Source organism: Molossus molossus, unplaced genomic scaffold, assembly GCF_014108415.1.
Source record: "Molossus molossus isolate mMolMol1 unplaced genomic scaffold, mMolMol1.p scaffold_m16_p_19, whole genome shotgun sequence".
Classification (NCBI taxonomy): domain Eukaryota; kingdom Metazoa; phylum Chordata; class Mammalia; order Chiroptera; family Molossidae; genus Molossus; species Molossus molossus.
In genome coordinates, this window is record NW_023425354.1 from 46311951 (window position 1) to 46334729 (window position 22779).

General features: G+C 37.5%; 1 protein-coding gene and 1 non-coding gene across 6 annotated transcripts in view; one reads left to right on the forward strand and one right to left on the reverse strand.

Annotated features, from left to right (window-relative positions):
- Positions 1 to 22779, reverse strand: part of RABEP1 (rabaptin, RAB GTPase binding effector protein 1) — a 130912-nt gene that overhangs the window by 67665 nt on the left and 40468 nt on the right. For 3 of the 5 annotated variants that reach the window (XM_036268064.1, XM_036268068.1, XM_036268067.1), the window contains exon 2: positions 17749 to 17877. In XM_036268064.1, the coding sequence (XP_036123957.1) occupies positions 17749 to 17877 (129 nt within the window). Of the gene's footprint in view, positions 1 to 14639; positions 14743 to 17748; positions 17878 to 19459; positions 19621 to 22779 lie in introns of those variants that run through there. The other 2 variants (XM_036268066.1, XM_036268065.1) reach the window with 2 other exon arrangements.
- On the forward strand, positions 12815 to 12935 carry LOC118635146. The gene has a single exon (XR_004960484.1). It is a non-coding gene; the product is annotated as a small nucleolar RNA SNORA32 (small nucleolar RNA).

Sequence of the window (22779 nt, forward strand, 5' to 3'; positions counted from 1 at the left end):
CTACTGCCATCTAAAAGTTATGAGTCATCTGTGCAAAAGAACTGTTCATCTTTTCAGTCATCAATTTCCTTTACAGAGCACAATAACTAAGCCAAATAACCATAAAAATAATTTAAGATCCAACTTTACTGCCCAGCCAGTGTGGCTCAGTGGTTGAGCATCGACCCATACACCAAGAGATCACCAGTTCAATTCCTAGTCAAGGCACATGCCCAGATTGTGGACCAAATTCCCAGTGGGGGACATGCAGGAGGCGGCCAATAAATGTTCTCTCTCATCAATGTTTCTATCTCTCTCCCTCTTCCTTTCTCTCTAAAAATCAATAAAGAAAAAATTTAAAAAAAAAAAAAAAGAAGATCCAATTCTACTGCTAACCAGCTGTATGACTTTAAGGGAATCACAAGCCGTTAAGCAAAGATAGTGGCGACACTTTTCTACATAAATTTGTAAGTACATGAAAAAATCAAATAGATAGTATAAATTTAAAAACTTTAAAAGTTTATAAACACGACATTCATGAATATTGACCAATCACAAGAATTAACAATTTGGTAGTCTAAATAACAAGAAAAAACCTAGTCATGCTAATTTTTAGTCATTTAAGAAATCTTTAGTCTCTCAACATCAGCTTCACATCACTTTGTCCCTGCTATTGACGTATTTTGAAACACAAGCCAGCGACAAATATAAGAACATCAATTGTAGAAAATAACTATCTAAAGCAGTGGTTCTCAACCTTCCTAATGCCGCGACCCTTTAATACAGTTCCTCATGTTGTTTGTGGGAGTATCTGCATGTGGGTGGACTCGCCTGGAGACAGATAAAGGAGTGGTGTCTTGGTTCCCTGTGAAAGGGTTGTTCGACCCCCAAAGGGGTCAAGACCCACAGTTGGAGAACCGCCAAAAAGTATCTTGAAGGAAAAACAGGTACCTAGTCCTGGCCAGTGTGGCTTAGTTGGATGGAGCATTGTCCCTGCACCTGAAGGTCATGGGTTCAATCCCCAGTTGGAGAACGTACGGGAGACAAATGATTGGTAGCTCTCTCACACGGACTGTTTCCCTCTCTCCCTCACTCTGTAAAATCTATTAAAAAAAGAAATAATGTGTATCTAAGAAATTATGGTAGGTGTGTGATGAGGAATGACCTAAAAACTTAGTAGACATAAAAACATGAAACCACAAGAAAAATGTGTGTTATCTACTCCATATTCTAAGGGTAAACTGTTTCATAAAATGTGAAGTAAAAGAAAAGCAACCCTGGCCAGTGTGGCTGTGTGGTTAGAGTGTCAACCTGTGCACCGAAGGGTCTCAGGTTCGATTCCCAGTCAAAGGCACATACCTGGGTTGCAGGTTTGTACCGGAGGCAACCAACTTATGTGTCACTCTCACAATGATGTTTTTCTCTCTATCCCCCCCTCCCTCCCTCCCTCCTTCTCTTCCACTCTCTCTAAAAATCAATGAAAAAAATATCCTCAGGTGAGGATTAACAAAAAAAAAAAAAGAAAGGAAGGAAAGAAACAGCAGTATTTCTGAAATACTTGATTCATTTCTGAGTACTGGAATTTTGTCAAGTCTCAAGTTTACGTACTTAACACCTCTTGTTATCTCTGCAACTTTTTGATTTATTGGAAATTACCCAGAGCTCTTCACTACTATGTTGTCAATATGAACAGAAAAACTACAAATAAATAACAAGCCTAAACATTCATTTTGGGCATGTTTCCACACAGTTAAAGGCCATAAAAAGACTGGGTCTTGTTTTCCAAGAATGTTTTGGATATTTTGGCTCCCTAGCTTTTTCATATAAATCTTAGGATCAGTTTGTCAATTTCTACAAAGACGACAATTGAGATACTAAGACACTGCATCAAATTTGTAGATCAGTGGAGTACTGCCAATATTAAATCTTCTGATTTATGAACATGGTATGTTTTTCTAATTATTTAGACATTTATAATTTTTTTAAAAATCCTCACCCGAAGATATTCTTCCATTTATCTCCAGAGAAAGTAGGAGGGGGGTAGAGTTGGAGGGGGGGAGAGAGAGAGAGAGAAACATTGATGTAAAAGACACATCAACTGGTTGCCTTTGCTTGACCCTGACCAGAACCAAGGACGAACCAACTGCAACTGAGGCACATGCCTTTGGCTGCAATCGAACCCATGACTCATTGGTCTGCGGGCTGATGCTCTACCACTGAGCCAAACTGGCCAGGGTGACATTTATAATTTTTTTAAAACAGTTATTATTTTCAGAGAACAAGTGTTGCACTTATTTTGTTAAATTTATTCCTAAGTAATTCATTTTGGTGCTATCATAAATGAAATTGTTTCTTTAACATTCCATTTTCATGTTATTCATTGCAATTATTATAGAAATACAACTTTTTGTAGACTGATCTTGCAACCTTGCTGAACTTGTACATTGGTTCCAATAGATTTTAGTGGATCCCATACAATTTTCTATATTAAAAATGTCATCTGAGAATAGAAATAGCTCTATTTCTTCCTTTCCAATCTGGATTCCTTTTATTTGGGGGAGGGGCTAACTGCCCTGGATAGAACTTCCAGTCTAGTGATAAAGAGAAATATTGAAAGTGGACATTGCTGTCTTAGTACCAATCTTAGGGAGAAAGTTTTTATTAAGTAAGACAATGTTCTCTAGTTTTTTGTAGATGTCCTTCATCAGGCTGATGAAGTTTCCCCTTCCATTCCCAGTTTATTGGTTATTTTTTTTCCAGTTTAGTTTTATCATGAAAGGGTGCTGGATTTTATCAAATGCTTTGTGTGCATCTATAGCAAAGATCATGATTTTGTTTTTTATCCTATTAATGCTGTGTATTAGATTTTCAGGTGTTGAACCAATCTTGGATTCCTAGGATAAATCCCACTTGTACATGGTATAATTCTTAATGATGAACTGGACTGCTACTATTTTGTTGGGGATTTTTGTATTTTTTTTTTTTTTTTTTTTATCCTCACCCGAGGACATTTTTCAATATTTTGTTCAGATAGAGGGAGAGGGAGAGAGAGGGAGAGAGAGAGAGAGAAACATCGACGTGAAAGCGACACATCGAGTGGCTGCCACCTGCACGACAAACCAGGGCCGGGGACAAACTGCAACCGAGGTACGCGCCCTTAGCGGGAACCGAACCCGGGTCTCTCTGGACCGCAGGCCGATGCTTTAACCGCTGAGCCAAACCGGCCAGGGCGATTTTTGTATTTTTATGCATAAGAAATATTGATCTGTACTTTTTTTGCTTGTAATGCATGTTGGTTTTGGTATCGGTACTAGTCTCAAGAAAATGAATATAAAAGAATGTCGTTCTGTCTACTTTTCAAAAGAGTTTGAGGATTCTTTAAACATTTGGTAAAATACACTACTTGCATCATCTGAGCCTAGGCTTTTTTTGTGTGTGAGGGTAGTTTTCTAAATTACAACTTCAAGCTCTATTTGCTGTGAGTCTATTCAGATTTTCTAATAGCCAGTTTTGGTGTTTGTATCTTTCTAGGAATTTGTCCATTTCACCTAAATGATCTAATTAGCATACAATTATTTATAGTAATCCCTTTACAATCCCTTTTAATTTCTATAAGGTTAGTAGTAACAGTACCTGTATTCAGTTCTTGGTCAACTTAGCTAAAGACTTGTCAGTTTTGTTGGTCTTTCCACAGAATGCAAAGAATTAGTATCCTTGATTTTAATTGCTTTTCTATTCTCTATTTCAATTTTTACTCTAATCCTCATTATTTCTTTCCTTCAACTTGCTTTAGGTTTCATTAACTCTTCCTTTTTCCAATGTCTTAAGGTGGAAGACTAGGTTACTGGTTTATTTCTTCTTTTTAAATTTAGGCATTTAAAGCTATATATGCCCCTCTAACCACGAATGTAACCACATCCCATAAAGGAGGATCTATTGTGACTACAATTTCCTTTATCTCAAAGTATTTTCTAATTTTGTGATTTCTTCTTTCAGCAACTGGTTACTTCATAGTGTGTTGTAAAATTTTCCCTTGTGTAATTCCCCAAATTTTATCATTCTGTGATCAGAGATCACTATTATTTTAATCCCTTTATATTCAAATCTTCGGTTTCACTTGTTGACCTTGTTCTACTCATTACTGAAAGTAGAATATTAAAAAATACAACTATTACTATTAAACTATATATTTCTCCCTTCATTTCTGTCAGTTTGCTTTCTTGTATTTCAGGATCCTGTATGTAGATGTGTATATAATTATTTTGTCTTCCTGATGGATTGGCCTTTTTGTCACTATAAAATGTTCCTTTTTATCTCTAGTAGCATTTTGTTTTTAAATAATTTTTCTTTATTGAGTTTAGAGAGGAGAGGGAGAGAGAGAAACATCAAAGAGGACATTGACTGGCCGCTCCCCACAGAGGATCTGGCCAATGACCTGGGCATGTGCCCTGACTGGGAATTGAAATGGCAACCTCTTGGTGCACGGGTCAACACTCGACCAGTGAGCCATACAGGCCAGGGTCTAGTAACATTTTTTGGTTTAAAATCTATTTTACCTGGCCCCGGCCAGTTTGGCTCAGGAGTTAGAGCATTGGCCTGCGAACCAGAGTTCCGGGTTCAGTTCCCGCTAAAGGCACGTACCTCGGTTGCAGTTTCTCCCCGGCTTTGATGGGGTCGAGTGGGTGGCAACCATTCGATGTGTCTCTCTCACATCAATGTTTCTCCCTCTCTCCCTCCCACTCTATCTGAAGATAAATGCAAAAATGTCCTCAAGTGAGGATTAAAACAAAAATCTATTTTACCTGATAGTAGTATGGCCACTACAGCTTTCTTATAGATGCTGTATTCAAGACATATCTTTTCTAGCTTTCTGCTTTCAATCTATTTGTATCTTTGAATCTAAAATATATCAATTATAGACAGTATATAGTTGGGACTTTATTTTATTAATCAGTTTGGAACTCTGTCTTTTGTCTGAATTGTTTAATCCATTCACATTTAATGTTACTGACACTGCATTAATATACTGAATTTAAATCTGCAACCTTTCTTGTGTTTTTTTTGTTCCTCTATTCTTCTTTTATTGCTTTCTTTTACATCAAATAGGTAATTTCTAATGTAGCAATTGTTTGACTATTTTCTTGTGTAATAGTCTTGTGTTATAGTGGTTGTTCTAGGCTTACCATACACATCTTTAGAGAATCTAATTCAAATTTATACAACTTTAATTTCAACAAAACAAAGGCATAGCTTGTTTTATTAAGCTTCATTTTATTGTGTTTAACACAGGTGTTGCCTTTTTTTTAATGAACTAAGGCAAAACTTACACCAGCAAAAAGCTTATGATCACTTTGTTAATATTTGCTTTATTACAGTGGTCTAGAACCAAACTCATATTACCTTCAAGATATGCCTATATAGAAACGTTACTCCTCTATAGCTTTATTCCTTTTCCCCACATCTGTGCTATTATTGTAATATACATTGCCATTTATACATTACAACTCAACATTACATTGCTATAATTATTGCTTCAAATAAGTACCTTTGAAAGGATCTGAGAGGGAGAAAATATAGAGAAAAAACAAATGAGTTTCTGTTAGTATTTCTTGTAAAGCAGTCTGCCAGAAAAAAATTTGTTTTTTGTTTATCTAAGAATGTATTTTATTTCACCTTCATCTTAGAAAGATGTTTTTGCTGGATATAGGATTCTTGGTTGAGGATTTCTTTTTCCTTTGAGCATTTTTAAATGCCATACCACTGCCTCCCGCCCTCAATTGTTTCTAATGAGAAGTCAGCTGTTAATCTTATTGAGGCTCTCTTATCAAGTTGTTTTTTTCTAGCTCCTTTTATATTTTCTTTGCCTTTGGGTCTCAACATTTTTGTTATGATGTGTTTGTATATGGATCTCTTTCCACATCTTGAAGTTACCTGAAGTTCAACATACTTCTTAAATGTGTAAATGACTGCTTTTCATCAAATCTGGAAATTTCACAGCCATTATCTCTCCAGATATTTCTTCGATCTCTTTCTTACCTCTCATTCTGGCACTCCCATTATACAAGTTAGTTCATGTAATGATATCCCACATTTCTATGAGGCTCTGTTTATTTTTCTATTTTCTTCCTGAATAATCTTAAATGACCTATCTTCAAACTAACCAATTCTTTCTTCTTCCAGTTCAAATATACTGCTAAACCCCTATAGTGGATTTTTTTATATCCTCACCTGAGGACATTTTTCGATATTTTGTTCAGATAGAGTGTATGTGGGGGGGAGAGAGAGAGAGAAACATTGATGTGAAAGGGACACATCAAGTGGTTGCCACTGCATGACCCAACCAGGGCCGGGGACAAACCACAACCGGAGGCACGCGCCCTTAGCAGGAACCAAACCCGGGTCTCTCTGGACTGCAGGCCGGTGCTCTAACTGCTGAGCCAAACCAGCTAGGGCAGGATTTTTTATTTTAATTACTATACTTTTCAACTCCAGAATTTTCATTTGGTTCTTTGTTTTAATTTCTGTTTATTGATATTCTCTATTTGATGAAACATTGTCACACTTTCTATTACTTCTTTCAAGACAGTTTTCTTCAGTTCTTTGAACATACTTATGACTTCATTGAATTCTTTTTTTGTTTTTTTTTCATTTGTATGGGTCACAGTTACCTGTTCATTTCACATCTATTAAACATTTTTCATGAAAATGAGATTTTTTATAATATATTGCAGCAACTCTTGTACTGGGTCACCACTCTCCCCCCACCCCCCCTTTCCTGGCTTGTTATTGTTGTCTGCTGTTTGTTTGTTTAGTGGATGGCTGGATTATTTTAGTAAATCTACTTCTCCCCCATTCCCCCACCTCCCAGAGTGTAGCCTCTGATATGTTGCTCCTCAGGAGGTACAGTCTTGGGCATGTGCAGAGTCACTCTGGGATGACAGTTTTTATAGGGATCCCTTTTGAGTGTCTCTTCCTAACTGTATCCATCTGTAAACCCCCACTTAATTGCTGGTGCTCTTCTGAATGACATATCTGCCCTAACAGGGCACTGAGTTGGGGAGATGGAGTGGCAACCTCTGGCCTTCTAGGCTTGCTTCTCCCAGCATGGAATCTCCATCCACCAAACAAGTCAGGGCAATTCTCAGTACACTGTACCCAAAGTAGAGCCTCTGTCCTAGTAGTCTAGGGGTTGGTGGAAAAAAGTACCTCTTGGCCACACTCAACTGAAACTTTGCCTCTATATCTGGTGGGGAAGTAGAGGGAGGATGTTTCTATAGCCCTCAACTATGAGCTGAGGAGAGAGACCTGTGTTCCTGGCATCACCTCCCTGGAGTACTTTCCAAAACACCAAATGGAGGTATGAGGGAGGAAGTAGTTCATGGATCAAATGCCAATTGCTTTGTTTTAACCAAGATTTAGCAGATTTTCTTGAAAAAAAAAAAAAAGTTTTATTTGCTATATACCATAATACCAGGTCTAAAGACTTTAAATGGATGTTTTAAAAAATAATTTTCACTGGTTTTCCTCGGGAGTGGGCCTAAGGAGCTCCTCACATCACCATCTAGAAGTGGAGCTCTCAAACTTATCATTTACACAAAAATATTTCAACATGTAACTCTAAAAGACAAAGACCACTTTTTAAAAATACACATATAATCTACCACCTTAATCGTTCTTAAGTATACAGTATAGTGGTGTCAAGTTATGTACATTGTTGTGCAACCAACCTCCAGAACTTTTCATCTCAAAAAAAAATGAAACTATACCCATTAAACTCTGTTTCCCCTCCTCCAAGCCCCCTCGAATCACATTCGACTTTTTTTCTATCACTTTAAGTATTTTAGATACCTCATTAAGTGAAATCATATATTATTTGTCTTTTTTCTGACTGACATATGTTTTTACAAGGACCATTTTTATGCAAAAAAAATTTAACAATACCCGAGTATCATCAAACATGCAGTTAGTGTTGAAATTTCCAGTTGTCTAAAACTTTTGTTGTTGTTGTTGATAGTGGGAAGGAGGGAGAGAGAATCATCGATGTGAAAGAGACACATCGAGCCAACGCTCCAACCGCTGAACCAAACCGGCCAGGGCTAGGAGTCCTCTCACTCAGTGCAATAAAATAAAAAGAAATGAGTAATAAGCTATAAAATTTGGGACATTAAGGATCGTTTTGTCTCTGTGTAGAGTCCATGAAATTATCAGAGGAGCCAAGAGAATCCACACTATTAGAACCAAAGGGAGTTATCAATACTATTGGAATGAAGATTTGTATAGAAGAACTAGTAATATTTTTCTGTATCTGTAACAACCAGTTACTGAATTTAACAGAGGAAAAAGAAATCCTGAAGCAAATAAAACAAGATAAAAAATCCTTAGTCACTTGGGATGTCTAAATAAGGATCTATAAAACCTTTATACAAGGAAATTATTTTATTGCACTGAGTGAGAGGACTCCTAGCCCTGGCTGGTTTGGTTCAGCGGTTGGAGCGTCGGCCTGCGGACCAGAGTCCTGGGTTCGGTTCCCACTAGGAACATATACAAAAAAAAAAAGGGAGGACTACTCCTAGGACAAAATGAATTACAGTACTGATAGCAGGTCTTCTTGTCTTCATCATTAAGCATTATATATGCTATCGGTTTCCAACAGAAACATTTTCATAGACTAAGGCAGGTCCCCTCAATTCCTAGGTTAGGAACTAGTATGAACTGGCATTACTAAAGGGTGTCAAATTTTACTGAATACCCTTTCTGCTTTTTCTCATTTAATCTGTTAATGTAGTGAGTTGTATCAATAGATTCTCTAATGTTAAAACTCTCCTTGCAGTCCTGGTACATGTGATCATGGTATACTCTGTTTAAATACCCTACTATTGTCAATTTCATTTAAGATTTTAAACTCTGTGAGCATAAATGAGATTGGTTTATTGCTATGAGTATTAGTGCTTCTTGTTTGGGTAGCAAGATTAAAGTAATATCACAAAATGATGTCTTACTGGGGTGTCTCAGTGCTTATGAAGTGTCATTCATGCAGCAAGAGGTCACCAGTTTGATTCCTAGTCAGGGCACATGCCCAGGTTGTGGGCCCAATCCCCAGTAGGGGGCATGTAGAAGCGGCCAGTTGATGTTCTCTCTCATCGATGTTTCTCTCTCTCTCTCTCTCCTTGTCCCTTCCTCTCTAAAATCAATAAAGAAAAAAAAAAAATACCACAAGCCCTGGCCAGTCTGGCTCAGTGGTTAGAGCGTCGGCCTGCGGTCCGGAGAGACCCGGGTTCAGTTCCCGCTAAGGGCACGTACTTCGGTTGCAGTTTGTCCCCAGCCCTGGTTGGTCATGCAGGTGGCAGCCACTCGATGTGTCCCTTCATGTCAATGTTTCTCTCTCTCTCTCCCTTCCTCTCCCTCCCTCCCACTCTATCTGTACAAAAAATGGAAAAATATCCTCGGGTGAGGATTAAAAAAAAAAAAAAAAAAATACCACAAAATGAACCGGGTTTTTTTCTCTTGATTCTGACATAGTATACAAAAGATAGGAACAGGGGGTATAACTCAGGAGTAGAGTATTTGACTGCAAAAAATAGAAACAAATATTCCTTGAAGATTTAATAAAATCTGCCTACAAAACCTGTCTGTGGCATCTTTTGTAAATAAGAATTTTGTTTATTGATTCAGTTTCTTATGATTATACTTCATCCAGGTTTTCTATTTAAGATAATTCTGTTAAGTCATGTTTCCCGAGAAATTATTCATTTCATATAATTTCCAAATTTTTGGCACACACACACCGTACTCTTATGCTTTCATATTGCTACTGCAACAGGACTTATGTCTTTTCATTCATTATATTAGTTTGTTCCAAAAGATGTGGTTTTGATTTTAGTGAATTTGTTACTTTGCTTTCAATTCCATTAATTTTTATTATTATTTTCTTTCTTTAGGTTAACTCTTTTTCTAGTTTCTGAAGTTGAATGTTTAAATCATTTATTTTCAATCTCGTGTCTTTTAATAAATGAACCGTAATAAATGTATTTAAAGTTATAAACTTAGTCTCAAAGTATTGTTTTAGCTGCATCCCATACGAATCTTCATCATATTCTAAGAATTTTACAATCTCCATTATAATTTCTTCTTTAACTCATGAGCAACAGGAATGTATCTTAGTTTCCAAACTTTTAAAAAATATATTTACATTGTTTAAAATCCTTCTAATTATAATTACATGAGGTAAGAAAACCTGGTAAATAGCTTGATTTTTAAAATATGTTCAGTCTTTCTTACAGATACAAACAATTTTATAAGAGTTCTTTATGAATATACAGTAGTCCCCCCTTACCTGCAGGAGATACATGCCAAGATCCACAGTGGATGCCTGAAACCAAGGACAGTACCAAACCCTATATATACACTATGATTTGCTCTATACATACACACCTTTTCACTTCAAGGAAGCACTTTATAGCTTCTTTTTAGCATATCTGAATTGCCAGTATCACTGTTCTTGCATATTCAAGTCATAATTAAGTCAAATATGGGTTACTTGAACACAAGCACTATGATATCTTGACAGTTGATCTGATAACCAGGATGGCTACTAAGTAACTAATGGATAAGTAGCATGGATATACCAGACAAAGAGATGAATCACATCCTGAGAGGGACAGAGCAGGATAGTGCAAAATTTCATCACACCAGTCAGAATGGCATGTAATTTTAAACATCAATATTTTATTTCTGAAATTTTCCATTAAATACTTCTTTTTCTTTTTTTGGTACGTGCCCCTAGCAGGAACCGAACCCAGTTCTCTCTGAACCGCAGGCCGATGCTCTAACCGCTGAGCAAAACCAGCCAGGGCTAAAGTTAGAATGTTTTTTTTTGTTGTTGTTGTTTTTTTATCCTCACCCGAGGACATTTTTTTTTTTTTTTCTATTTTTTACTCAGATAGAGTGGGAAGGAGAGAGAGGAAGAGAGAGAAACATCAATGTGAAAGGGACACATCGAGCGGCCGCCACCCACACAACCCAACTAGGGCCGGGGACAAACTGCAGCCAAGGTACATGCCCTTAGCGGGAACCGAACCCGGGTCTCTGTGGACCGCAGGCTGACGCTCTAACCGCTGAGCCAAACCGGCCAGGGCAGAATGTTTTTTAATTTTAGCACTTTTAATATCCTCTAGTTTTATTTCCAAGTGCACGCTTATGGCATCTGAACCACAAATATCTACCTAAACCTAGCATTTAACTATTGAAACTCTAATTAGTTAGCATCAGAGCTTTATATAAATTATGACCATGTACAAAAATCCTATTGAACACCACTATAAATTTCACTGTCTTCTGGTGATTAATGTGAACTCTATGGCCACTTGGTTGCTGTCTCATGCAATAGGCTCTTACTCATTGCCCCAAACTGAGGATTTCTAAAACAAAACACAAACACTGCTGCAGTGCCAAAGCTTTGCACTGAATTTGGTTAAAGGGAAAAGCTAAATCAAATACTTTTTCCAAAAGCTAAATACCTTTTTCCCAGTTTAACAAAAAAGTAACAAAAGTTTCTGAAATATTTATAACATTTTCAGATGAAATCAGCTGGGAAAAGAGTGGTAGGAACAGGCAGTAAGAGGATTCAAAAGTTTATCTCTTATTAGCACTCTTCATTGCCATTTGCAATTTTATTTCAACTACTTTCTAAATAAGTGAAAGCACCAGGGCAAAAGCTCTTCTTGTTGGGAAAAATACCACTGTTTGGACTTCTGGGGTTATCCTGACCTGGTTTGCTGAAAGATAAACAGATACAGACTGCGAATACATCAAAACAATGCCTTATAGTGTTATCATCTGTGACAATCATTAAAAACTAGGTTTATGCCCTGGCCAGTTTGGCTCAGCGGTTGGAACGTCGGCCTGCGGTCCGGAGAGACCTGGCTTCGGTTCCCGCTAAGGGCATGTACTTCGGTTGCAGTTTGTCCCCGGCCCTGGTTGGTCGTGCGGGTGGCAGCCACTCGATGTGTCCCTTCACGTCGATGTTTCTCTCCCTCTCTCTCCCTCCCACTCTATCTGTACAAAAAAGTGGAAAAATATCCTCGGGTGAAAATTAAAAAAAAAACAAAAAAACTAGGTTTATATCTCACAGTATATGTAATAATATAAGTGGTTACGTTAGAAGACATCGTTGAATTCGATTCTTATTCTAATATACTCAAACAGCCAAGACAAAAACTGAATCAGCCCTGGCCAGTTTGGCTCAGCAGTTAGAGCACTGGCCTGTAAAACCGAAGGGTTGTGGGTTCGATTCCTGGTCAAGGGTACGTACCTGGGTTGCAGGTTCAATCCCCAGCCCTGGTCAGGGTAGTATGGGAGGCAACCAATTGGTATCTCTCTCTCACATCGATGTTTCTCTCTCCTCTTTCTCTCTCTCCCCTTCTCTGCCACTTTCTTTTGACTCTCTCTAAAAATCAATGGAAAAAAAATATCCTCCAGTGAGAATTAAAAAAAACAAACCTAAATCAACATTTACCTTTTACATACTATGCATTTTCTTTAGAAGTGATACCAAATCTCTCAAAAAGTTTCACATTATTTTTTTCCTTTTGAAATTTTGTAGTTACCTCAACTGTTCTTTATGGCCAGGTTAAGTTCACTGAAAACTTCAAATAGTAAAGATATAAGAGTATACATACAGATTTATTGGGTCTAGGTGTATTCAAAGCAACTTTAATACATCAAATATGTTTTATCAAGATCAGAGATATAACTTATAATTGATAATGCATTTCAGAAATGAGAGGTTCCTGGTCATTTTCATTTCTACAGAATTTTACAGAAAAGTCCATTTTAATGGTCATTACCAAGGCTTTTAGAACGCAGTTTCTCATTTACTGTGGATATGACCACAAAATGTTTTCCAATTAGGTTTTCTTTCTGCTACGTTGGTAGCATTCAGCCTATTGGGAACATTTTCTTAACCCATATTTTCATTGTCCAGATTAGCACTGTCCAATATAAATATAACACAAACTATATGTGATTCTGTAATAGCTACTGGTAATCAGTGAGATTTTTACATAGCTGCCTTAGATCTATGGAATCTTGCAGATGTCCTCTGTCTAGCTAATCCTTCTAGGTTGCTAGTGACCAGATAGTTTGTGACCACATGATCATTTCTATTCCTGTTATACAGGACTGAAATGACAACTGGATTGAGCAAAAAAGGGATTAAAGAGTCAAACTCCGGAGAAACTAAGGCAGTGTGTGGAGGGACTCAGAACATGTGAAATTCCTTAAATAAAAATGTATTAACTTTAAATAATTGTGCCTATGCTAGAAATAATAAAAACCCTTTATACTTTTTTTTTAAATCAATTTTATAATTTCAAAGATAAAAGTAACAAAAGAAGGGAAAACCTAACAGTTTTATTTAGGGGTAGAAAAAAACAGAAAGCAGCCCTGGCCGGTTTGGCTCAGCGGCTAGAGTATCCACCTGCGGTCCGGAGAGACCTGGGTTTGGTTCCCGCTAGGGGAAGGAACCTCGGTTGCAGTTTATCCCCGGCCCTGGTTGGTCGTGCGGGTGGCAGCCACTCGATGTGTCCCTTTCACATCGATGTTTCCCTCTCTCTCTCTCTCTTCCTCTCTCTCCCTCCCACTCTATCTGTGCAAAAAATGGAAAAATGTCCTCAGGTGAGGATTAAAAATAATAATAAAAGAAAAGAAAAAAACAGAAAGCATCCCTGGCTGGTTTGCTTCAGCGGTACAGCATTGGCCTGTGAACCAATGAGTCCCAGGATTGATTCCAGCCAAGGGCACGCAAGTGCCTCGGTTGCAGTTCATCCCAGGCCCTGGTTGGGGTCGTGTGGGAAGCAGCCAGTCGATGTGTCCCTCTCTCTCTTTCTCTCCCTTTTTCTCCCTCTCTCTCCACCTAAAGATAAATAGAAAAATATCCTCGGGCAAGGATTTTTAAAAAAAAAAAAAACAAAACAGAAAGCAAATGAACCACTATGGAGAAGATTAACTTGAATTTATTGAATAAGCAAAGACTGAAAGAAAAAACTGTACAGAGGATGATCAAGCTACAGAATTATTGGTGTGAGAGGTGAAGAGAAAATAAGATGTCACTAGCCAGTATTATAGTGGGTTTGGATTGGTCATGACCTTACATATACATATACATTAAAGGTATTACAGGTCATCCTAACAAGAACATACTATTGCAGAGTTTAAAGTGATGTTTCGTCAATTCAAGGTTAAAACAAATTTTGAAAGAAAAAGGTTAACAAATTCACACGAACATAGTTAAGAAATTAGACAGCCCGGCTGGTGTGGGTCAGTGGTTGAGCATCAACCCGTGCACCAGGAGGTCGCCAGTTTGATTCCCAGTAAGGGCACATGCCCAGGTTGTGGGCCAAATCCCGGGGGGGGGGGGAGGGCAAGCAGGAGGCAGCCAATCCATGTTCTCTCTCATTGATGTTTCTATCTATCTCTCCCTCTCCCTTCCTCTCTCTCTAAAATCAATAAAGGAAAAAAAAATTTTTTTTAAAAATTGGACAGAACTTATTTCTCATGACATTTAACATATTTAAACAATGATGGTATTGTGTAAAATGTATTATCTATGCCATTAGACTATACTTTCTGGAAGATAAAAATTGTATCTCATTGATCCCAACCTCCAGTGTCTTACAGATTGCCACCATGCCTAAACAGGAACACCAGCTTTCACATCTCCTTGTCAGCCTATGAAGGAGCAAAATAAAACAGGAAATAGCTCTCCTGTAAGGCACAAGAAAAAAACAAAAAAAAACTCATTTCATACTATAGTCAGTAAGCCCTTCCAAGCCAGGGCAGAATTGTGTGAGGCCTAAGAATAGCGGCTTTCAAACTTCTTTGACCACAACTCATAGCAAGAAATATATTTTATATAACAACTCTATACATACACATATATATGTAAGTAAAACAAAAAAAATTGTGCAACTATATTTACTTAACCTTACTAAGTATAATGTGCTATTTTATTCCTTTTTAAAAAAAATGTTGTTCACAACCCCCTCAATTTTGCTATCCATCAATGGCTTACAACCTATAGTCTCAACACCACCACACTAGGGAAGTGGTTTTCAAAGTGTACATGTACCCCTAAGGGTACGCAGAGATTTTCCAAGGGATTCATAAGCACATAATGCTTTTCAGCAGTGGTTCTCAACCTTCCTAATGCCGTTACCCTTTAACACAGTTCCTCATGTTGTGGTGACCCCTAACCATAAAATTATTTTTGTTGCTACTTCATGATTGTAATTTTGTTTTCCAATGGTCTTAGGTGATCCCTGTGAAAGGGTCGTTCGACCCCCAAAGGGGTCACGACCCACAGGTTGAGAACTGCTGCTTTAAAGGAATCCACTTCTAGATTTTCAAATCTTATCAATACTCTTTCCTGAATGCCCCACACTGGGGATCAGGCCCACAACCTGGACATGTACCCTGACTGGGAATTGAACTGGCGACCTCTTGCTCCATGGCTTGATGCTCAATCACTTAGCCACACTGGCCGGGCACCCACCACCCTTTCCTTAATACCTTTCTCCCACTTAACAAAAGACACACTTTTTATGCATCCGGAATAGTACTATGGTTCACTGCCCTATTATATAAAAACTCCTCTGTACCTTGGCCAGTGTGGCTCAGTGGTTGAGTGTCAACCCATGCACCAAGAGGTCGCCAGTTAGATTCCCAGTCAGGGCAAATACCCAGGTTGTGGGCCCAATCCCCAGTGGGGGGCATGCAGGAGGCGACCAATCAATGTTCTCTCTCATCGATGTTTCTATCTTTCTCTCTCTCCCCCTTCCTCTCTCTCTTTAATCAATAAAGGGTTGGGGTGGACAAAAAAAAAACAACAAAAAATTCCTCTGTGATATCAAACCAGAGAAACAATGTAAAATACTAATGTCAGTAATAAAAAAAAGTGAATGACCACCCAGCCAGGGTGGCTCAGTGGTTGAGCACTGACCCATGCACCAAGAGATCGCCGGTTTGATTCCAGGTCAGGGCACATGCCTGGGTTGTGGGCTCAGTCTCCAATAGGGGGTGAGCAGGAGACAGCTGAGAGATGGTTTTCTCTCACACAGATGTTTCTATCTTTCTCCTTCTCCTTTCCTCTCTAAAAATCAATAAAAATATATAATTTTTAAAAAAGTGAATGACTAATAACCAAGTTACGCATCTTTTGGCAGGTCAAACGGCTGCAAGTCTGCTTTTAACAAAATTGAAGGAAGACCTAATTTAGTTGTCAGCTAACAGAATAAAAATATTTTTGAAGCTAGTACACTTTGTGATTTAACATATAATTCAGAAAGTTAAATGAATGGAATAATAATATTTTTTTTAAACTTCTGTTTCTATCTACTTATTTATGAGATCAAAGGTTCGCAGCACGTCTATCTACTTAAAACGAACAAAAACCCAAATCTTGTCTTTTTCTAGCAGTAAATAATATCTACCCAGAGGTTAATGACTTAATTGAGAAGGAGACCCAATATATTTCATAAGACCTGCATATCCAATTACTTTTACATTTTAAACTTTTTTTTTAAAATTCTCACCCGAGGATATTTTTCTATTTATCTTCAGATAGAATGGGAGGGAGAGAAAGGGAGGGAGGGAAAGAGAGAGAAACTTTGACATGAGAGAAACACAGCAACTGGTTGCCTCCTGTACAACCCCAACCAGAAATGGGGATGAACAGCAACCACGGTACGTGCCCTTAACCAAAATCGAATTCGAGACTCATTGGTCTGAGGGCCAACACTCTAAGCGCTGAGCTAAACAACAAGCCAGAGCTAAACTTTTTTTTTTAATTGATTTTTAAATTGATTTAATTTAAATTGTCAGTATTGACAACGATAGAATTTTCATCCTTTGCATATTTTTTAATTTAAAATAAATTTAAAAGTTGAATGATCACTAGTCTAGCAATACTGCAGTCACTTGTGAGCTTGCTAGATGTGCAAATTCTCAGACCCCATCCCCAACATACCACAGTCTAACAAGCACTCCAGGTGATTTTTATCCATGTTAATGTTTGAGAGCCACTGGTCTACAGGAATGTGAAAAATATATCCATATTTTCCTACATTAGTACCCAAAATGTAAACCCTTTCCCCCTTATCCTTCAGATTAGGTCTCTCATCATATGCTCTTGTGTATCTGCCTTTTTAAAAACAACTCAAACAATAACTTAATGTCTATTTTCCTCACTAGAGTTCAAGTTCTCTGAGTTAAAGAACCATGTGATTCTTGCTCTTCTGAATACCCAGCACCTGGATACAATATCTGCCTCACCGTAGTTATTAAACAAATATTTACTTATAAACAACTGAATATTTGTTGGATAAATTGCATGACCTATCAGTTTTAATATAACATGGCTAACACTACTATTAGAATGCCAACAGTTCTAATTTGTGTGGGGCTATCCTCCCAAGTGTTCAGAGCACTGAAAAGTCCTGTGTCCCAGAATTATATAGTCCAACATAAGACAAAGAAATCAAAATAATTCATTTTTCAACTTGCTTTTCAAATATTCCACTCTTAACCCTTATCTCTAAATAGGCTTTTTTTTTTTTTAAATCTCACCTGAGGATATGGGACCAGGATCAATCCTGCAACTAAGGTACATGCCCATGACTGGGAATCGATCCTGGGACAACACTGTACTACCAAGAAACCTGACATTTTAAGGCAGTCTTAGTATGGGGTTTAGGGGAAGACTTATAAACTTACCCTCTTTAGCCAAATATAACTCTTTAAATTTTGCTCTCTTTTGATTAAATTCTTGCTCAAGCTGCTGCTGTGCACGTAAAAATTCTGCATTAATTTTTTCCAATTCTGCTACCCGTTGCTGAAGAGAAACTGGAAAAAAAAGATACTAGTTAACATGTAATAACTTTCATTTTTAAAATTGTTACAAGAAAAATTAGTATTCTAGCTGCAAATTTCTATAATGAAACAAGTACTCAAGCTTCTTCCAAAGATCCAATATATTCTAGGAAGTCCTAATTTAAAAAAAAAATAATAAGACACTTCTATTAGACTTACTACACACATTGTGAATGAATCATGTAAGGTGAAACAGCCTATATACGAAAAATCACTTATGGCAAATTTCTCAAAATAGTCCCTTTGTATAACTGGCAGAATGTCAGTCTACTTCTGAAATTGTTAAATATTAAATTATTTGGGCTAGGAGCATTTGAGATCTTGCTCCCCTACATGTGTCATCCACCTGGCTGAAATAAATTCTTATACAAATTCAAAAATAAATAAATAGATCTATTTACCCTACAAATGAACCCACTGCTAATCTTCCTAAGCTCCTGTTTTTCTCAAGTGTTACAAGCAAACTCTATCAGGTTCTCTGATCAGGACATACATACCAGTCTGAACCACTCTTCCAACTTCAAGATGATTCATTACTATTATACTTAAAATCATAATAAAAAACTCTTTCATATAGAAAGGATACAGAACTGTACATTCTATATGAACTCTCAATTACTGGGAGATTATCTGGTTTTAAGACTAATGTTGATTGTGACGTGGCAGGAATTGAGACACATTTTTACTTTATGGGCTCTACAATTTGGCCACAGCCAATCAAATGCCTATCCTGATCAAATCCAGTGACTCTTCTAGTTCAAGCAAGGGACGATAAATCCAAGAATCCAACCCTTGACCTCCTCCTTTGCTAAGACAGTAACTCAGCCACAAAGCTATGACCCGAATCCCTCCAGGGGATATCTATCAGTACTAACACCATTGCCTAAATACCTAGGCCAGCAGAGGTCCCAGTTCCCTACTACAAGCCACACTAGATAATGATAATTTGTCTATAAATTTAATCACAATCTGAGATTATCTCTGAAGGACCTCCTCCTCCTCAACCCATTACTAAATTTTTATCCTCACTAGAGGACATTTTTCCATTTTTTGTTCAGATAGAGTGGGAGGGAGAGAGTAAGAGACAAAGAGAGAAACATCGAGTGGCCGCCTCCCACACGACCCAACCACGTCTGGGGACAAACTGCAACTGAGGTACATTCCCTTAGCGGGAACCAAACCCGGGTGTCTCTGGACCGCAGGCCGACGCTCTAACCACTGAGAAAAACTCGCCAGGCACCCATTACTAAATTTAATTGAGAGCTAATTTTATAGCACATAGAAAAAAAGAATGGAGCCCTGGCCAGTTTGGCTCCAGCGGTTGAGCATCAGCCTGCAGACCAGAGAGTCCAGGGTTCGGTTCCCGCTAGGGGCATGTAACACCAAAAAAAATTGAAAAAAAGACTGGAAAATGCATCAATGATTTATCTGTTAGTATTAGAATATGGCTCATTAATTTCTTCCATGTGTTTTTCAAAGTACTCTGCAACTCTTTGATAATAAATAATGAACTACAACCAATATTTGTTCATTCCCATGACATTTTCAGACTCACCTCACTACAAATCTAACAGTATCGGTGAAATTCATGGCAGAAAGAGGAAATGATTACAGCTTTGAGTTCCATGTCATTAAAGGTAAAGAATCATTTTGTGCAGCAAATGTTAGGGTCTTAAGGTCAAAACAAAGAATGGCATCTGGTCATTTGAACGTTTGACAACCTTTGGAGAAACAGAGGAATGGAGAATCCACTAGAATAGGGAAATATGCAATTATCTCATATTTACCATTGGAAATCATAAAGGAAACTTGTTCTCTGTGCTATTTCTCTTGTATTTTTTTACACTCCAATTCCAATTATTAAATAAATTAAACAAGTTTTCCACTTAACACTTTAATATTACTACTAGCTGTTGATTAGTGTATGAGGTAGAGAAGGGCTCTACTCCTACTTCCACCAAAATACACACACACACACACACACAATACCCATACCTTTCAACATAATATTTATATTTAGAAACTGAGGCTAATGAATCAATAAAAACTAAAATTCAGCCTTTAAAATTCCAGACAAGATTAAGTGTGTTTTCACTACTCCCAACCCTGTCCTGGCTTTGACCCACAGTTCAGACGAAGTCCACACCCACAGGTCTGGCTGCCTCTCTCCAGGCTTCAGGAGTTTTCAATTCCAGGAATCATAGATTCCTTTGAGGATATTAACTCCCTTATTCTCTCTTTCTCTCGCTTTTTTTTAACGAAAAAAAATTTAATTTACTTAAGTACTTCCAACAATTCCACAATACAGAAAAAGGCCAAAACAACTGCTTTTTACAAGAATGCCTCTACTGCTATATCTAGAAAAATCAATGTACCTTGCATAAGACAGCAGGAAAGTTTACAAATAGGCATATCCTAATGCATTAGCAAACAACTACAAATCAAACTGAAAATAGCTTTCATCACACAAAATGCTGTATTATTTTTCTAACACGGTGACTAGTAAGTTTATAATAATTAGCTATTAATGTATGTAAAAGGTACTTAGCTTGGCATATAGAAAAATGTGTTGCCTAATACTATTAAATTAGTGCTATTTATTTAATAAACAAAGGATAAAAGCAGAGTGATCAAGTGACTTTGTATATAGCCACAGAAGACCAGCAGTCACTTCCAACCTCATGAGTCTGACTCAGTTCCATGCTTACACTTCCAGCTCATACCCTTCCCTATTGCCATGTATCTTCAAAGCACCATAGACAATTTAATTAGTGTTAATGTTAACCTTCAACAATATTAAACTTTCTATAACTTAGCAACTAAGAGCTATTCATATTCCAGCCTTTTTTAACCATTCCACACATTCTTTATATTGTTACCTTTATTTGAGCAATAAAAAAAAAAGAGGGAAACAATGTAATGGCTACTTTTAATGCTTTTCCAAGGGGAAAACTGAATAATAAAATGGTGATATATATATCTTTATCAGCAATTGAATTTAAAAAACAAACAAACAAGCAGAACAGAAAGACTCATAAGCAGGGAACATTTTGACAGTTGCCAGAGGGGAGGGAGGTTCGAGAATGAGAGAAAGAGGTGAAGAGATTAAGAAGTACAAACTGGTAGTTACAAAACAGTCATGGGAATGTAAAGCCCGGCATAGAGAATACATTTAATAATATTGTAATAACTATGTATGGTGTCAGATGGGCACTAGATATACCAGGTTGATCACTTAGTAAGTTATATAATCTCTAACCACTGGGTTCTACACCTGAAACTAATATAATATTGAAAAATAAAAAAATCATTTAGCCCTGGCCGGTTTGGCTCAGCGGTTAGAGTGTCGGCCTGCGGTCCTGAGAGACCCGGGTTCGGTTACCGCTAAGGGCACGTACCTCGGTTGCAGCTTGTCCCCGGCCCTGGTCGGTTGTGCGGGTGGCAGCCACTCGATGTGTTCCTTTCGCATCGATGTTTTTCTCTCTCTCTCTCTCTGTTCCTCTCTCTCCCTCCCACTCTACCTGAACAAAAAAATGGAAAAATGTCCTCCAGTGAGGATTAAAAAAAAAAAAAATCATTTAAATTTTTAAAAGTCTGAATAAGCAACAACACAAAAAGAAGAGAAAAAGAAAACAATAATATGGTAAATAAATGAAGAAAAGACTCAATAATTTTTAAATTCATCCCCTTCCCTAATTTTGATATGTCAGAATATGTAGTAACTTAAAAATATTTTTAAACTTCAAACTGTGTCCTACTACATTCTTCTAACATTGTACTAAATCTGATGAAACAATGAGAGAAGGAAAAAAAGGCAGTTTAGGCCAAATATTATTACAAGAATCTCTGTTCAGAGGTGTTCAATAACCAGAAAACACCCATATGAAGCAAAAAAACAAAAACAAAAACAAAAAAACAATAGAAACTATAACTCTAGTGGAACAAAAGAATTTGAATAGCCCCTGAAACTCCCAAGTCTTAACATGTGTATCACTGGGTTATTAAATGACACTTTTAAGTATGGTAGGTTATACTTACCCACTGGAATAATATTAAGCCAGAAAAATTACATTAACTAAAAAGAATAGTAAAAAATTTCATGAAATACAATATGAACTATTAAAAAACACAAAGAGCCCTGGCTGGTTTGGCTCAGTGGTTATAATGTCGGCCTGCGGTCCGGAGAGACCCAGGTTTGGTTCCCACTAAGGGCAGGTACCTCGGTTGCAGTTTGTCCCCGGCCTTGGTTGGGTCATGTGGGTGGCAACCACTCGATGTGTCCCTTTCACGTTGATGTTTCTTTCTCTCTCTCTCCCTCCCACTCTATCTGAACAAAATATCAAAAAAATGTCCTCAGGTGAGGATAAAAAAAACAACAAAAAACAAGACTGGAAAGAATGAGAAATTATAATGAGTGGCTGCCTCTCTGAATCAATGGGTAATTAAAAGAATTAGCCTGGACGGTTTGGCTCAGCGGTTAGAGTGTCGGCCCACGGACCAAAGAGTATCGGGTTTGATTCTTGTCAGGGGCACCTACCTGGGTTGCAGTTCGGTCTCTGGCCCTGGCTGGGGTCGTGCAGGAGGCAACCAGTCAATGTGTCTCTCTTACATCCATGCCCCCCGCCCTCCTCCTTCCCTCCCACTCTATCTGAAAATAAGTGGAAAAATATCCTAGGGTGAGGATTTTTTTTAAAAAAAGAATAAATTACATTGATTGGATTTAAATTAAATGTAAAGAAGTGCCTTATTTTTTAAGTTATAATGATAATTTTATCTTATTGCTCTATCTCAATCAATGTGCTCATAAAAAGTACACATAATTTACTTTAGTGGTCTAAAATATTTTAAAATACTAAATAGTCATTTAAAAAATTA